The sequence below is a fragment of the Panthera pardus genome, unplaced genomic scaffold (assembly GCF_024362965.1).
Source record: "Panthera pardus isolate Hobbes unplaced genomic scaffold, ASM2436296v1 HiC_scaffold_12, whole genome shotgun sequence".
NCBI classification, from domain to species: Eukaryota; Metazoa; Chordata; class Mammalia; order Carnivora; family Felidae; genus Panthera; species Panthera pardus.
The window spans coordinates 25754529-25770359 of record NW_026526677.1 but is presented as its reverse complement, the minus strand read 5'-3'; the positions used below and the strand labels follow the sequence as shown (position 1 = coordinate 25770359).

The following is a 15831-nucleotide window of genomic DNA, read 5'->3' as shown; positions in this document are numbered from 1 at the left end:
CAGAGATCAAGGGTCGGACACTCAACCAAACTGAGCCACCTAGGTGCCCCACGACCAAGCTTTTTGACAGAGAAAGAAGAAAGTCAGTGAACATCGGTTGTGTGCCAAGCACTTTCTACAGGCTTTCCCTGTATTTTTCCATTTAGTTCTCTTAGAATCTCCAGGGTGGGGGTTGGGTGGATTATTGGTCCATTTTGCAGATGAGGAAACTGAAGCCCAGGGAAGTAACGTTGCCTACCGGAAGTCTCACATATGTGAGCCATGTCGAACAAGAGCCCCATCGGTTGTGGGGGCTCGCGTCCCTGCCGCCTCCGCCTGTCTCATGTCCCCGTCCCCTCTCTCTTCTGCAGAGAGCCAGCTGCTCCCTGGAAACAACTTCACCAATGAGTGCAACATTCCAGGCAACTTCATGTGCAGCAACGGGCGGTGCATCCCCGGCGCTTGGCAGTGTGACGGGCTGCCCGACTGCTTCGACAAGAGTGATGAGAAGGAGTGCCGTGAGTGGCCTGGCCTCTTGCTGGGGTGGGGGTGGGGGAGATCCTGGGGCAGAGGGGAGGAGGGCCTGATCCGGCTCAGACCCTGAACACCCCACGTGCTGCAAGCTGGTGCGTTTGTTTGGGCCTCCGGCCAGCCGCCCTGCCCTCTCCACTCCGCAGCTGTGCCTGGGAGCAGCGAGGTCTGTGCAGAGACAGGAGTCTTGGTGGGGACAGAGTCACAGTCTCAGGAGAACAGAGGTCCCTTCCAGCAGGCTCTACTAAACCCCACCCTGAGGCACTGCTTTTTGCATTCCATGTGAGGACTCCGAGACTCCCAGAGGTTACATGGCTGCGGTGTCCCCCCAGCGAGCAAGCAGCAGATCTGGATTTGAATTCAGGGCTGCCTGCCTGACCCCAAGGCCCCGGCTGGTGATCATCTTTCCCATCTCGTACATGGTGGAATGTTCTTAGTGACTAAATACGGTGTAGCGTCATGCCAAGTATACAGCCCAGGGCTGGTGGTGACTAGACGGCAATTTGCTCTTGTCGGCCCTTCTCTCTGCTAATATGGCGTGGGCAAATGGGGGTGGTTCTTTCTTACCCTCTCCCCCGCCTTCTCCTTCTTCGGCCTCTTTCCTATTTTGTGCCCTCGAAATCTGCAGACGTGAGTCGAGGGCGTCCGGGGTGCTGGACGATCACGCTCCCCGCCCCGTGGAGTGCCTTTCTCTTCCATGGTGTGGCACCGCAGAGTGAGCTCGGCCGTGGCACCCTGGCAGGCAGGAAGCACACCTGAGGAGCGCTGGGCCTAAGGGTGTTCTAATGGGTCACTGCCTTGGGACCACACAGCTGGCTGGACACTGGTTCTTGGCTTGTCTGTGGGCTTCGGGCACCAGGCCACAGGGCCTCACTGACAGGAGAACCGTGTGTTCTGGCTCCGAATCTTCCAGAGAGGGCTCTGGAAGCCAGCCGAGGAAATGGCTGAGAGATGATAATTTGAACTTTGCCGTGGCTGTTACTGGGATTTGACGCACGGGAAGAAGAACTGGGTTTGGAGCCCAGTCTGGAGCCAGCACGCCCCCACCTTCATGATGCTCTCCCTCAGACAGGCTGCTCGCTCAGAGATTGGCCCCTTGTCTGTCCCAGGGCTCCAGGATCCCCCACCTGCCTGCTCCCACTCCCCAGGGAAGGTTTGGGAGGGGGTGGGTTAGGAATATGTTGTGTTTATTCCACGTGTGGGGGGAATATTCATTTTGCTTGTTGCAGGTGACTGTTTTTCTAAATGGACCAGCATACGTAAGGCGTTTTCATTTTTCAGAGTTTTAAACACAGTATTAATAATGTCTATTTCAGCTTTCTCTGTTTCTTGGTTTTTAAAATTGCTACAAACGTAACGTTTGTAATTTGAGTTACATATGTGATTGTATGGGTGAACTCTACAGTCTGTCCAGTTTTGGGGTGCCTGGGTGGCTCAGTCGGTTAAGCATCTGACTTCAGCTCAGGTCATGATCTCACAGTTCATCGGTTCGAGCCCTGCATTGGGCTCTGTGCTGACAGCTCAGAGCCTGGAACCTGCTTTTGATTCTGTCTCCCTTTCTCTCTGCCCCTCCCCAACTTGTGCTCTGTCTGTCTCTCTCTCAGAAATAAATAAACATTAAAAAAAAAGAATTTAGAATCTGTCCAGTTTTGAGCATTATTAAAACTACACAAATATGTGGAATGACCATTTTCAGAATATGGTATGTATTTGAACTCTGGTTAACACAGATTGTCTTTAGCTGAGCTGGGACTATTTAGCACCGGGTCCGTTTATGAAAGAATACACGGTTTGGAGTTGAGACTTAAGTTTTATTTCCAGCTTTGTCAATAGAAGCTGTGTAATGTTAGGAGATTCTGTGTCTTGTGTCAGTCCAGTTCCATGATTTCAGAATTCATGCACAAACTGGAAAAGGTGATGGAAAGAGAATTAAAAAACAAAAAAATGCCCAGCAGCTGCCTGGCGCTATTTAGTTTGGTTTGGAACAGGCTTGTTTTGGCTGTTCTCATTTTTGTCTCCTCATTTCCTACCCTTAACCCCCAAGCGTAGTAAGGACTTGATTGGCATTTACTTAGTGTTTTGATCAAAACATAATTTCAGGGGCGCCTGGGTGGCTCAGTCAGTTAAGCATCTGACTCTTGATTTTGGCTCAGGTCATGATCTCAGGGTTGGTGAGACCAAGTCCCCCGTCAGGCTCTGCACTGATAGTGTGGAGCCTGCTTGGGATCCTCTCTCCCCATCTCTGTGCCCCGTTTCCACTTGTGTGCACTCTCTCTCTCAAAATAAATATTAAAAAAAAGACCCAAAAGCCCCACAATTAAAAAAAAAAGTGTATGCACAAACACACCCATTAAAGAATCTCTCCTCGGTTGACCTTCTTTTTTTTCCTTTTTGTCTTTAAGTTATAAAAACAGAGCATTAAAAAGCTTAGGTAATAGAGGGAAGGAAAAGAGGTCGCTTTTCTAAAACAAATTCTACTTGCCTTTTGAATCTCTTACGTATTCCTTCCCAGTCTAGGACCTGATTGGTCTGAGCACTGGGGAAAGACTGTGCAGATCCCTCGGCCCAGATCACATGCTCTGTGATCTTAGAGAAGGTACCAGGATATTCTAGACGTTAGCCACTGGGAAGATTGAATGAGAAGTCCCTAACCTCATGGTGCTTCAGTTTCCTCCTCTCCAAAATGAAAAGAATAAGGCTTCTGGTAAGCATTGTTGTGAAGCTTAAATGCACCTTAAGCACACAGCACAGTGCCTGGGCGTAGTAAGTGGCTTGTAAACATTAGCTACTATTGGTCAGTCTCCACAAACTGTTTTATACAGACGTCGTCATGGCGATGGGTGATTGAGTAACCCATTTGTTTCTACTTCATATGAGAGGCCCTTTGCCACGTGACCATATTTAGCCTTCACGGTTGTTGTTTTGTGAGGTTGCTCACTGGTGCATCAAGTTGGTACCGTGTAATCTAACCACTCCTCTCTGGTGGGGTGTTCACATGTTTGGGGTCAGTTAAGGAACTTATCCATACCCGGAGGACAGCGTGCACAATGATTTCAGCTGGAGCCAGCTGAGGTCGGCCAGGCCGAGGTCTTCAACTGCACCGTCTGTCCAAGGGCACCTGGAGAGTGGCTCCCGTAGAATTCGTGCCACTTCGTGTCCTTTCTTTGATTCTTTGGAACAACGTGGTACTTCCCGGGAGGAGAGTGAAGGTGCCTGATTTCCTCACCTCGGAGAGCTGATTGCCTCAAGTATCCTGTGAAATAGCTTTGCCATTTACAAGGTTGTACACTTAAAAAAAGAGAGTTCTTGCCCCTTCCAAAGGGTGAGAGAAGAGTCCAGAGAGCTGTGTCGTGGTGGGATATGATGCAGTGAGAGGCTATTCTGTACCCACGGCAGAGGAGAGGTTTTTCATAAGACGGGAAGAAACTTTTTTTCATTGTAAACATAATAAAAATCACATGCTGTAAAACTTGGAACGGGGAGGAGAAAAACAATGGCATTGCACCTGAAGTCTCAACTCTAACAGAACCACCGTTAGCTTCTTAGAAGTTTTTATTCAAGGTTTTTCCCAGTTGTAATCACTGTGGGAATACAATTTTATATTTTGATCTTTCGAGGTAACATTTAACCTTTTTAACATTTTAATGTATTTTTTTTTCATATTTCTCTATGAGTTTTAATGCCTAGAAAAACAGTCCACTGACTTGGTATGATATAGTTTGTTTACTCCTCATTTGGCATTTGCTTCCAGTTTTTCATTGTTAGAAATAGTGTTCAGTGTTGTGAACATGAGGGTGGATATGACTTTCTCCCTGTTTTGAGAGATTTTCTTAGGCTGAGTTCTCAGAAATGAAATTACTAGGTCAAGGGACAGGAAGCCTTTTTTGGTTCTTGAAACAGATGCCCACTTGTTTTGCTAAAGGTTGCACCAGTGTGCTCTCTCACTGGCAATGTGGGAGAATTCTGGTTTTATTTTAGTCTTGGCAGCATTGAGGAATATCTTTAAAAATATTTTTTCTGGCTAATAGAAAAGTTATATATTTTTATTTTTATTTTTTTTTTATTATCTAAAGAGGTTGAGTGTTTTCCCAACCCCTATTCACTAGTCTTGTTTCTGACTTGGTGAAATGTCTATTAATGGACCAGAATAAATTTCCACCCGGGTTGAGTCATTAAATTTTCCACCTTGTGAGTCTGGAGAACCTCCTCCTTAGGATTTTGAGAGAAGAGGCTCCTTTTGGGATAGTTTGAGTGAATTTCTGCTTTTGGTTGGTAAAATGACCCAAATGGTCATTTTATCCAAATAATTTTTGGTGGGGGGGGGGTAGTAAAAGGAATAGAGATATTTTAGAAAAACGTAGAAGCCCCATGAAAGCACACATTATTTGGGAGCTTTCTCTAGGTGGCACTATCCCCAGCACTTTGTACTTATTAACCCATTTGATTGTTAGGAGCCTTATGAGGAGAAGACCGTTGTCATTTTCAGATGACGAAACTGAGCCGCAGAGAGATTATGCAGAGCTCGCCTATTGTCCCAGAGAATAAGTGCCCTTCACCTTCCCCATCAGAGACCACCTGTCTGTCTCTCCCTGGATCTGTGTTATTCTGCTCAATCAGATTCTCCTGTATGTTATCACTACTAACCTGCTCTTTTTTTTTCTTTTTTAAAAAATGTTTATTTTAGAGAGAGAGCAGAGGAGGGGCAGAGAGAGAGGGAGACAGAGAATCCCAAGCAGGCTCCATGCTGTGGACAGCACAGAGCCCAAGGCTGGGCTTGAACTCAGGAACTCTGAGATCATGACCCGAGTTGAAATCAAGGGTCAGACACTAAATGACTGAGCCACCCAGGCGCCCCTCTACAAACGTGCTTTTTTTAGAAGAGTTAGAAATGTCAATAATGTTCTTCTATGTAAATGATTTCTAAAATGGCCATTAGCGCTATGAGTCTCCGAAAGGAGAGACTGTACTGTAATTACTGCCACAAGCTGTAATAAAGCAGCAGTTCAAATATCTAGAAATATCACACATGACCTGGAATCACGAGCCTTAAGATCTCCTTCCAACTTGGTGTTGGATTTTAGCTGCCATTTATCTGTGTCCTGACCAAATGGGGGAGAGATCTTGGAAGTTTGAGTTCTGTGTCACAAAGTGGTTTTCTTCTTTGATAAATGAAATCGATCGATATCTTTGATGAGGCATGTACAGATTTTCAAATCTCAGGCCCTTTGTGCGTGTGTGTGTGTGTGTGTGCATGCACGTGCGCGCACATGTAGATGGAGTGGAGAGGAGATGGGGATAAATTCAAGGATCTTGTCAAATGATAAGATTTCTGTGACTCTCCCAAGTCCAGAGACAGAAAAGGACAAAAATGGAACCTGAATTTTATTTGCTTGTACTGTTTCCAACCATTTCTTGAGCACGACTGGTCATTGCTCCTGTGCGATGGCAGAAATCCATGAGAGGGTTGAAAGGGCGAGTTTGGAAAAAGGATCACCAAGAAACATAAAAGGGGGAGGAAAGTAGAGGGTTGGGGGTGGGGACAGAAACTCTTCCTTTCCTTTTGATCGTCTTTCTCATCTTCTGCCTCTGGGTGGCGCCACATGTAATGTTTTCTTGTAAGCCTGATGCTACAGGGCTAGCAGAGCGCACAAAACTGGAGTCTGAGGTATTATCCTTATCAAACTTCAGCAGTAGTTCAGCTATTCCACCAGGGCCCTCGTACCTGGCTCATGTGCAGAATTCCCCAGAAAGTCGGGACGTGGAAATTTGGATGCAGAGGTACGGACAGGGGGAAGATGGCCGTTTGAAGCCAAGGAGAGAGGCCTGGAAAAGACCCGAGCTCACCAGCCTCAGAAGGAGCCAACCTGAGAATACTTTGGTTTGGGACTTTCGGCCTACTGGACGGTGAGATGATACATTTCTGTCGCGGAAGGCCACCAATGTGGTGGAGGCCACAGCTCTAGCAGACTCATCCAGACATCCACCCAGCTCTCCTTTGTTTTCTAAAATTATTACATGGTGAGTGACAGCCACCCTGCCTACTGTGTAACAGGGTGACATTCACAGGCATCCCACTTCTGCTTCTTTTCTTTAATAATTGGAAAGCAAGAATGTTACTCTTCTAGGTTGAATTGCATCCCCCCCAAAAGATATGTTGAACTCCTGAGCCCCGGTGCCTCAGGATGTGACCTTATTTGGAATTGGGGTGATTGAGGTTGGATTAGTTAAGATGAGGTCGTCCTGAAGTAGGGTGTCTTTATAAGAAGACAGCGTGAAGAAAGGAGGGAAGAGGGCCTAGTGACAGCAGAGGCAGGATGATGCAGCCACGAGCCAAGGAGTGTCAGGCATTGCTAGCCACCACTGGAAGCTGAAGAGACGCAGGGAAAGGCTCCACGCAGAGTCTCAGAGGGAGCATGGCCCTGCCGACATTTTGATTGTAGGCTTCCGGAAATGTGAGAGAAGAAATTTCCGTTGCTCAAAGGCGCTCAGTTTACATTGCTTTGTTGTGGCAGCCCCGGGAATCTATCCACTTACTTCCCAGGGACTGTTAAAGCCATCTGGGCTTCAGTGGGCCTTTCATCACACCCCTCCCCTGCCCCCCACCATGCCGCCGGGCCTCTCTCTGGGAGTCATGCCCTCCGTTCCTGCTCATGTGATTGAGATGTCCTTCTCCTCCAGAGCTGAGACCTGGCAAGCCATGGTTAAGGGCTGAATTTCAAAAGCTTTCTGAAGAAGTTGAACTTCACAAAACAAAACTGGAACTTACAAGAGTCTAGAGAATATCACTGTGGTTTATCGCTACGTCCATTAAGCCCTTCGGAGAAAAACTCACTTGCCTCCATGGCATTCACTGTGCAGAAGAAATCCAAGACCCATGGGTGTTAGTGTTGCCTCTTTTCTGACTTAGGCTTTTTGTTTGTTCCTGTACTCGTCTTTAAACGTCTTGGGTGATTCCAGGCATGCCCCCTGCTTCGCTTACTGTGTTTTATCTCAAATGTGAGACCATAAATCCTGTAGTTAGGAAGAGGGGCCTTGGGCCAGCCTCCATTTATGACCTCGGGCTCTGGGCACCATTTTGCCTTACTCTGTCCCTATTTCCTCATCTGTAAGAGGGGGATAATAATGCTACCTACTCCAGGGGTGATATTGAAATTACTAGGTCAAGGGTGCTATGTCCAGGCCATAAGCCAGTTAGGAATGAGCTGACCTTAAACAGTAGGCACTGTTTGCTGGTACACAGAGGGTAAAGATCAGCTCTGCTGACCACAGGACATTGTTGTCTTAAATGAGCCGATGTGTGTGAGGCTTAGAACTGGGGGCCTGGCATGTGTTAGGCATTCAGTAAATGCCAGCTGACATTTTCCCTCGATAAGCAGTAATGACATTACACCGAAACCCAAGTCTGTTGCGACATTGCTGGCCCGTGCAGTGCGGACACGACTGGTCCAGCCCGCCCCTTTCCTACCTCCCCTGGACCCTCACATTCCCTTCTCCTCCACCCCTTCTCTTCCTGCTCTCACTTACAGAACCAAAGCCGTAGCAACACCTTCTTTGGTTGGGTCAACATCTTCTCTTCAGTTTAGAGAGTCTTGAGCCAGGAGCTCTTAGGAAATTCTCTTTGGCTTCGAGCTCCAGCCACATGCCAGAGCCAGTGCACAAGGGGAGGAAACAAATATTTGAGGGTCTGAGATGAGCCTGGCAGGGAGGGAAGTTTGGAAGTGGCTCTCCTGCATGCGGCTGGGCCCCACTGGCTAATGGCCCTGCGGTTGGTCTCCGCCTGCAGAGCGGCCGCGTCAGCTTGCTCCCGGCTCTGCCACGGCCCCGCACAATTAAGCACGTAAGTGGATTTTGATGATGGCATTTTGCTTCATTGCTTGAACTGTCTTCTTCAGTCCCCACGGCCGCTACCCCGGGGTGGGAACCCGCACGGCGCCCTGCGGTGGCCTCCAAGGTTTTCGGCCTAGAATTCGTAGAAATGACAGTCTTCCCCGCCCTCTTTCTGCCCCCAGATTTGCGCCTTGTGCCCTGCGCCCATAGTGAGGAGAGACTTTCGGCCCTGGTGTTGAGATCTCGGCCTAAATTCCCAGGTAGTCCCCTGACGGCTGGATACAGACACTTCTGGCTTGTCAGGTTCTACTCGACCTAACACGAGTTTGACCTTGTGTTAACTTTTCTAAAAGGGCCCCGTAGCTGTTGGAAGATGCCGGCAATTTTACACTGCGAAGGGAGATACAGAGTGCTCTGAGTGTATCAGTTAGCTAGGCCTGCTGTGATAAGATACCACAGACTGGATGACATTAAACCACAGAAGTGCGTTCTCTCATGGTTCTGGAAGCTAGATGTCCAAAGTCAAGGTGACGACACGGCCATTCTGTCTCTGAAGCCTCTACGGGAGGGTCCTTCCTCGCTGCCTTGCTGGCGTTCCTGGGTTTCCTCGGCTCGTGGCTGGAACACTCCAGTGTCTGCCTCCACCTTCACGTGGCCCTTTCCCTGTGCATCTCTCTCTGTGTACGGATTTCCCTCTTCCTAAAAAGACGCCCATCGTTGGATTAGGGGCCACCTTAATCCATTATGACCTCACCTTAACTAGGTTACATATGCCAAGACCTTGTTTCCAAGTAAGGTTCCATTCACAGGTTCCAGAACACAACCTGCCCCACTGGGTCCATACAGAGGAGGAAGCATGGGCAGTGACCAGCAGCTACCACGGCCCTCTGGAGGTCCGCGGGCCGTGTGCGTTCTCACTGTATCCACGCGGGGGATTTTGTTGTCGTTTGTTTTACCCCTGCCTTTAGAGCATGATGGTCGTGGAACAAGAGCAGGTGTGTCAGTAGATCAGGAGTGGTTTGAAAGCCCGGGGAGAGTGTATTGTATGAGAAAATGAAGCATTTTTTAAAAACTCAGCTCTTTTTAAAGAGTTTGTTAAAAATTCACCTGGCATCTTGATTTGGCCATTTCCATGATGAAAAGGTACTCAGAGTGCTGGTGAGTGTGTAGGCAGCCTGTGACAGTTCTTTGCCTTGAAGGGCCTCAGGGGTGGCTCTATTACTGCATCGGGCCGATAGCTCTCTGCCTTCCAGCCCACCTAGAGGAAGCTGGGAGGCCTCCCGGCCATGTTGGGCTGTAGTCAGGTCCCCTCTGTCCTGCTCAAGGACACTAAAAGCACCAATTAGTTGCCACTGTTTCTAAATTGGGAGCTTGCACGTAAAAGTCAGGATTATCAGGTATTCTAGAAAAATCAGAGTTAGCGTTAGGTTGCTTTCTGCACTCAGGGTACCTTGCTTCCACTCTGCATCTGTCATGCATTTCACCATCCTGTTCGTGCGAAGGCCTCCAGTATTTCTTTCGTTCTGAGACACACATCTTTTCATGTTTTCAGAACTCTCAAGTGGAGACGCCTCTGATAATGGATGGGGTAGGAAAACGTGGTGTCCTCGTTTAATTGGCCAGGTTTTTTCCTTTCTTAGTTGTGCATAAAAGAGTGGCGTGCCTTGCAATCCACGTGTGTTGGATTCAGTGAGATAGAATTTTCTCCGATTGTTAGCATGGGATGTTTCAACCAAAAGTACAGACCTTTCCAAACAGGTAGAGTGTTCCGTGTGTACATTTTCCTTAGGGTGCTTGAGGGCAGGGTGCACGTGCAGAATTTCCGGGGTTGGGGGGAGGGGAGGGTGGCTCTGGAATCACACTACCTGGCTTGGGTCCCGGCTGCGTCACAGGTGAGCTTGGGGACGTGGGTGAGATACTTAGCCTCAGTTTCCTTAAATCCCATGGAATTGTTACAAGGATTAAATGAGCTAAAACCTTGACAACCTTTTAAGTAGCTGCTGGCACATAGTAAGCACTGAATAAATGTTAGCTGTATCCTTACTGGCTGTGTGGAGGCACATTTCTGGTTTATCGATTTATTTTTTTAATGTTGGCTTATTTATTTATTTTGAGAGAGAGAGAGTGGGGGAAGAGCAGAGAGAGAGAGAGAGAGAGAGAGAGAGAGACAGAGGATCTAAGCAAGCTCCACGCTGTCAGCCAAAGCCCACGGTGGGGCTCAAGCTCACGAACCTTGAGATCATGACCTGAGCCTAGGTCAAAGACACGTAACCGACTGAGCCACCCAGGCTCACGCATATCTGGTTTAGATCCCAGATCCGCCACTGGTTAGTCCCTTCTTTTCACGGAGCCCCAGTTTCTTCATCTGTGAAATGGGAACAGGTTTGAAAAGAGGTGTGTGAAAAGCACATGTGCAGGCGCTGACGTCTGGTGCATAGTAGGCGCTTAAAGGAACACACTCTCCCGTCTTCTGCCTTCCCCAGCTCTACATGACTCCCTAAAAGGGAGAGTCTTCAGGGTTGCCAGAGAGTTTTCGATCCAGGCTTCCTTGGGCTCCTGTAGTCCTCAGACGTGGCCTGGAAGATGCTGTAGATTGTGCTTTCTGGCAGGTTGTCTAAGCTAAGGAAGGTGGACCCTTCTACTTCAGAAGTACTGTGAATGTTCACATCGGCTGCACGCCAGTCAAAATGAACATCTTCCCTTCTCTGAGCCATTTTCAGAAGCCAGAACCCAGGGACCCCATGATACTTCTTTTGAGGGGGGTACTGTGGGGCTGCATAGGATGGGGAAGCCTCATGCCAAATTCAGTGCTCTTGAGCCCCTATGGATCCCCCGGAAGGTGAGAAGGCTCAGACTCCCTCCCAAGGTCCTGGTGCCCCTTCCCTGGGAGTTGGGACAGGAAACCTCAGACTCTGGTTGGGGGAAAGGTTGAGGTAAGGTGTTCCAGAGCCTAGAGAAAAACTGGGAGAATTTGTCCAATTTGGTCTCTTCTTGGAGGAGAGCAGCTCTTTGATTTCTTTTTTTTTTTTTAAGTTTATTTATTTATTGAGAGAGAGAGAGCGAGTTGGGGAGGGGCAAAGAGAGAAGGGGACAGAGGATCCAAAGCAGGCTCTGTGCTGACAGCAGAGAGGCCAGTGTGGTGCTCGAACTCATGAGCCGTGAGATCGTGACCTGAGCCGAAGTCAGACGCTTAACCGACTGAGCCACCCAGGCGCCCCCCTGATTCAGATTTCATTTCTGAATCACCAATACCCCTAGCTCTTAGAAAGATTTATCTTATTATTTCGTTCTAGCTCCCCTCACACATCCCTGCTGGGGCCATTCCAGTCCTATCTGGTGGTGATAGACTCATGTGGCATCTACCAGGAACCCCATCAAGCCCCCTCTGGTTTCCTCCATCCTTCCCAGGTGATGCCAGCTGTTGTTGGGGACCTGCCACCACTTTCTCGGGAACTACCAATTTAAATGCCAATACTGTCACCAGCTGAGAAGTTAGTGGCATAGTCATCTTAAAGTCATCTTTTAAATCGACTCTTGTGCAAATATCAGCCTCACTCCGTCTTGCCAGTCCTCCCCGCCACTTCCAGAGAACTCTGTCATTACCAGCACTGCGTGCTGCCTTTTCCCTGCAAGGGGAGAATCCTAATGAAGTAGCCCGAGCTGGGGGAGTCTACGTGGTCTTGTGTCGCTAGAGTGAGTGTGGTGAGGTCTCCCAGGCCTTTGTCATGCAGACACGCTCTTATAGCCAGCACTTGGCTGTGACTGCATGATGCAGTCAGTGGTAACAGGCTCTGTAATTGCTAATAAAATTTAAATGGCTGCAAAATCACAGAACATCAAAAAAAATTTTTTTTTTCCTGGCACGTCTAGACAAATTTTGCTGATCCAAGTGAGGCTGTGACCATGCAGTCTTTTTATTTTTATTTTTTTAATGCAGACTTGTGCTTTCATCTGTGACACGGCTAGTTTGCAGTTGCCTAATGGCTTTTTAAAAAATTCAGAGACAGATGAGAAAGTAATAATTAAAAGAAGAGGATGTGGTGCATTCATATCATTCAGACACGCGACCAGAGATATTCTTTTGCTTGTAACGCTTGAGAAGAATAGTTTCTGATGGTTTAGAGTGGGAGAAGATGGGGACGGGGGGGGGGGGGGGGAGCAGGGAGAGAGGCTTTGAGGTCAAAAGCTAACTGTGTCCCCCTCTTAAGCGTTTCAGGAGCTTTTGGCTTTTGACATTGTTAACATCACGTCCTTTGCTAAGATGCCTGCAAAGGGAGTCCCATAAAATGTAAGAATGAAGGAGTGACTTAGGTCTAGAAGGTTTGCTGGCGTCCGCGGATGAAGAGAAGGGACCGAAATCACTTACATGCATGTATGTCATGTTCTGCCACCTGGAAGAACATCAGGTTCGTTCCAAATGAGAACATAGTCTCTGAGTCTTTTGGAAAGGCATCGGTTTGCAGGTGCCCGAGTTGTTTATTTCTGTCATCAGTGCCCTTCGTTGTGGGGGGGGGGGGGGCGGTAGGTGGAGGCAGGTAGGTAATCCATGTCTCCGATTCTTGATAGGACGGAAATATGCAGGGCCCCAAAGACCATCTTGGCTCCTGTTGTCTCTTGTCGGGTGTACAGGATGATTCCCTGCTCGCGTTCTTTTGGAATCTGGCAACAAGCTGGTGATTTTGACTCACCTCCCGAGCTAAGAGGAGGTGCTTCGGGGAGGGCAGCCGCGCTACCCGGTGATTTTGTGGTGATCACCCAGCGTGGTGTTATTTTTTTTCTCTTGGCCACTTTGGGCATTTTGGCCGAGAGAGGGGGCGCTGTGGCAGGAGCCTGCTGGAGCCCTCACCCTTGCCGTGCTGCGTGTCACTGGGCCGCTTCCTGTTGTGCCCCCGGCACAACCTGCCTCTTGATGTCCTCCCACCTCCCAGATGCTCACGCGGCTCCCAGTGGCCGGGCCGCAGGCGGGCAGCCGGTGGGCAGTGGAGTGAAGCTCTGTCGCCTGATGGGGAGCAGATGCGCTGATGCAGAACGTGGCGGGTCTCAGCCACTTGCTGTCTGACATTCAAAGCCAAACCAGGATCGTTCCCGGCTCCCCGGGACGGAGGAAGCTGGCCGGCCTGATGCCGGGAAGGGGCGAGGGAGACTGCGTCGCCTGCCGCCCCCAGTTGGGGTGGGTTTCTGGGGCACAGCGGCGACGGTGCCTGATGCCGTGACCCAAGGCCTGGCCATTACGCCCAGTCCCTTCCCCATTCCTGCTGTCACTCAGGACCTCCTCTGAGCTTCTCCTGAGATGGAAATGCGGGTGAGGCCCCCCACTCTTTCCCCAGTTAGCCTTTTCGCGGCGTGCTGGGATATTGGCCCTCGTGGTGACTTGAGGAAGAGCCTGTCTGGCCACCCTGACTTTGGGGACAGGCCGTGGTGTAGCAGTTACAACTGTATTATTTAGGTCTGCTGAGACACAGGTACTAGGATGGGATCGGGCACTCAGGAGCTTCACTGGGGGTGGGAGGGGGAGGAGGCAGGGAGAGCCCTGCCGGAGGTTTGGCACCGGAGGAAGGAGAGAGGGCAGGGGGAGGGAGAGGAGGGCAGGAGGAGCCTCACACTGCTGGCTCAGCCCACGGAAGTTTCTGCCAGACCCATGGGATATCCTAGAGCCGCAGGCACCTATTGGAGGAGTCCCAGCTCTTTCAGGGATGGGCCTGTCTTAGCACACCTGCCATGCCTGGTCAGGGGCTAAGAGCAGCTCATGGGAGGTGTGGCTTTAGCCCAGGTGTGGTAGTGGGTCCAGAGGTCCTCTGCTGGGACTATCAGTCATGCTTCCTGTTCTCAGAGATCTGGGGGATACATTTTCTTCATTGTCACAGCCACTGCTGAGCCAGGTTATACATTCGTGAATTCTCTTAACGGACATTTACAGAGCACTTTCTGTGCACTGGACCCTTGTTGGCACTGGAGGAAAACAACACATGAGGAAATCCCTGTGCTGTGAGAGCCCTCAGCCAGGTGAGAAGATGAATCCACGAACAGGCAGTGGCAGTGGTATATGATCCATGCAGGGCAGGGCCACGTCCCGGGTGCTCTCGGATCCCACAGAAGGGACACTAATCTCCCCTGGGGCATCCAGGGCATGTTCTGGGAGAAGGCCACTGTCTAAGCTGAGGCTGGAAGAGCGAAGGTGAGCGAATGACCCAGTAAGAGGTTGAAGAACTCCAACGGAAAGAGGAAACCTACACACAGCCCCTGAGGGTAAGAGAGAGGGTGGTGTCTATTTCGGCATGCCTGTAGTAATTCCTGTGGCTCGTGGGGAGGAGGAGAGATTTTTCAGGGGGTGTTTACAAAAGTACGTGATGGGGAACCAGTCATATGGGGCCTTGTAAACCAACAAAAGACGTTAACTGTGTGCCTTGTGGTCAAGAGGCCGATGAGTGGGTCAGATCCTGCCCTACCACTTCCCGGCTGTGCAGCCCTGGACAAGTCACCTAACCTCTCTGTACTTCTTTGCCATGTCTGTCGAATGTCACAGTAGTCGTGTTCCATCGGGTTGTGAAAATTAAGCGGCTTTCTGTCAAGCTCCTAGAACAGTACCTGTCATGCAGTAAACATTCAATAAATGTCTGTTTCAGTTCTCATCATTATCCTATACTTTAAATCGTCCTGTTCAAAAATCATGGTCAGACAGGCTTAAATGCTTGCCTGCTGGCATCTGACAGTCGCCAGACTTCTCAGAATGACACGACTGGTACATTTTCTGAATGAATAAAAGAGTGCCGTAGTGTTGTCTCGATGGCTCAGGATGCAGCTGCTCCAGATAATATTGACAGAATCAAAAAATGAAAAACCCAAACCTCAACCACTAAGTTTCCTTGACTTTTCTCCCGAACAACAACTGAATGAACCTCGAAGCTGTCGCCACCTGGGGCTCTTGGGCTCTGAGGGACAGTCCCCAACCAGTGTTTCCAGAAGCGGGCTCGGTGGGTCACCTGACTCATCTGTTAATGTAGATTTGGGGGCAACTCAAAACCTGCTGACGCAGAGTGTCCGAGAAGGAGACCCGAGGTTCTGCGTCTTAACCGGCAGCCCAGGTGAGACTTGCTCCCACCGCGCTATGAGACTTACTTGTCCTATGGTTAGACTAACAGTCTCCGTGAAGGAGGAAGTTAGCACAAAGTTTTTACGTTGTCAGCCCCTTTCCATATCAGGGAAGGAAGGATACCCAAGAGAGCATCCCTTCTGAGAAGCCCGGGCAGGTAGGAAGCATCTCAGCTAGTGTGTGGGCCTCCAAAGCAAAACATTCTGAACACAGGGCACTAACCGATGCGATGACCACGTGCCGAGGGTTAGCATTTTACTTTAAGGTGCATTCACGCATACTGTCTCCTAAAGAAAGCCAACGGATCGCGAGTGCTGTCCCTGCACTGCCCACGGAAGAAAATGACTTTATCTCCGCCGGAAATGAAATTGTCAGCAAGAGGTGCCTGGCCTTTGTAAATCTCA

General features: G+C 49.5%; 1 protein-coding gene across 3 annotated transcripts in view; it reads left to right on the top strand.

Moving 5' to 3' along the window:
* Positions 1-15831, top strand: part of LDLRAD3 (low density lipoprotein receptor class A domain containing 3) — a 242096-nt gene that overhangs the window by 71219 nt on the left and 155046 nt on the right. For 2 of the 3 annotated variants that reach the window (XM_019470119.2, XM_019470121.2), the window contains exon 2: positions 351-497. The exons of the other annotated variant lie outside the window; for it this stretch is intronic. In XM_019470119.2, the coding sequence (XP_019325664.2) occupies positions 351-497 (147 nt within the window). The remainder of the gene's footprint in view (positions 1-350; positions 498-15831) is intronic. 3 annotated transcript variants of the gene reach the window in all.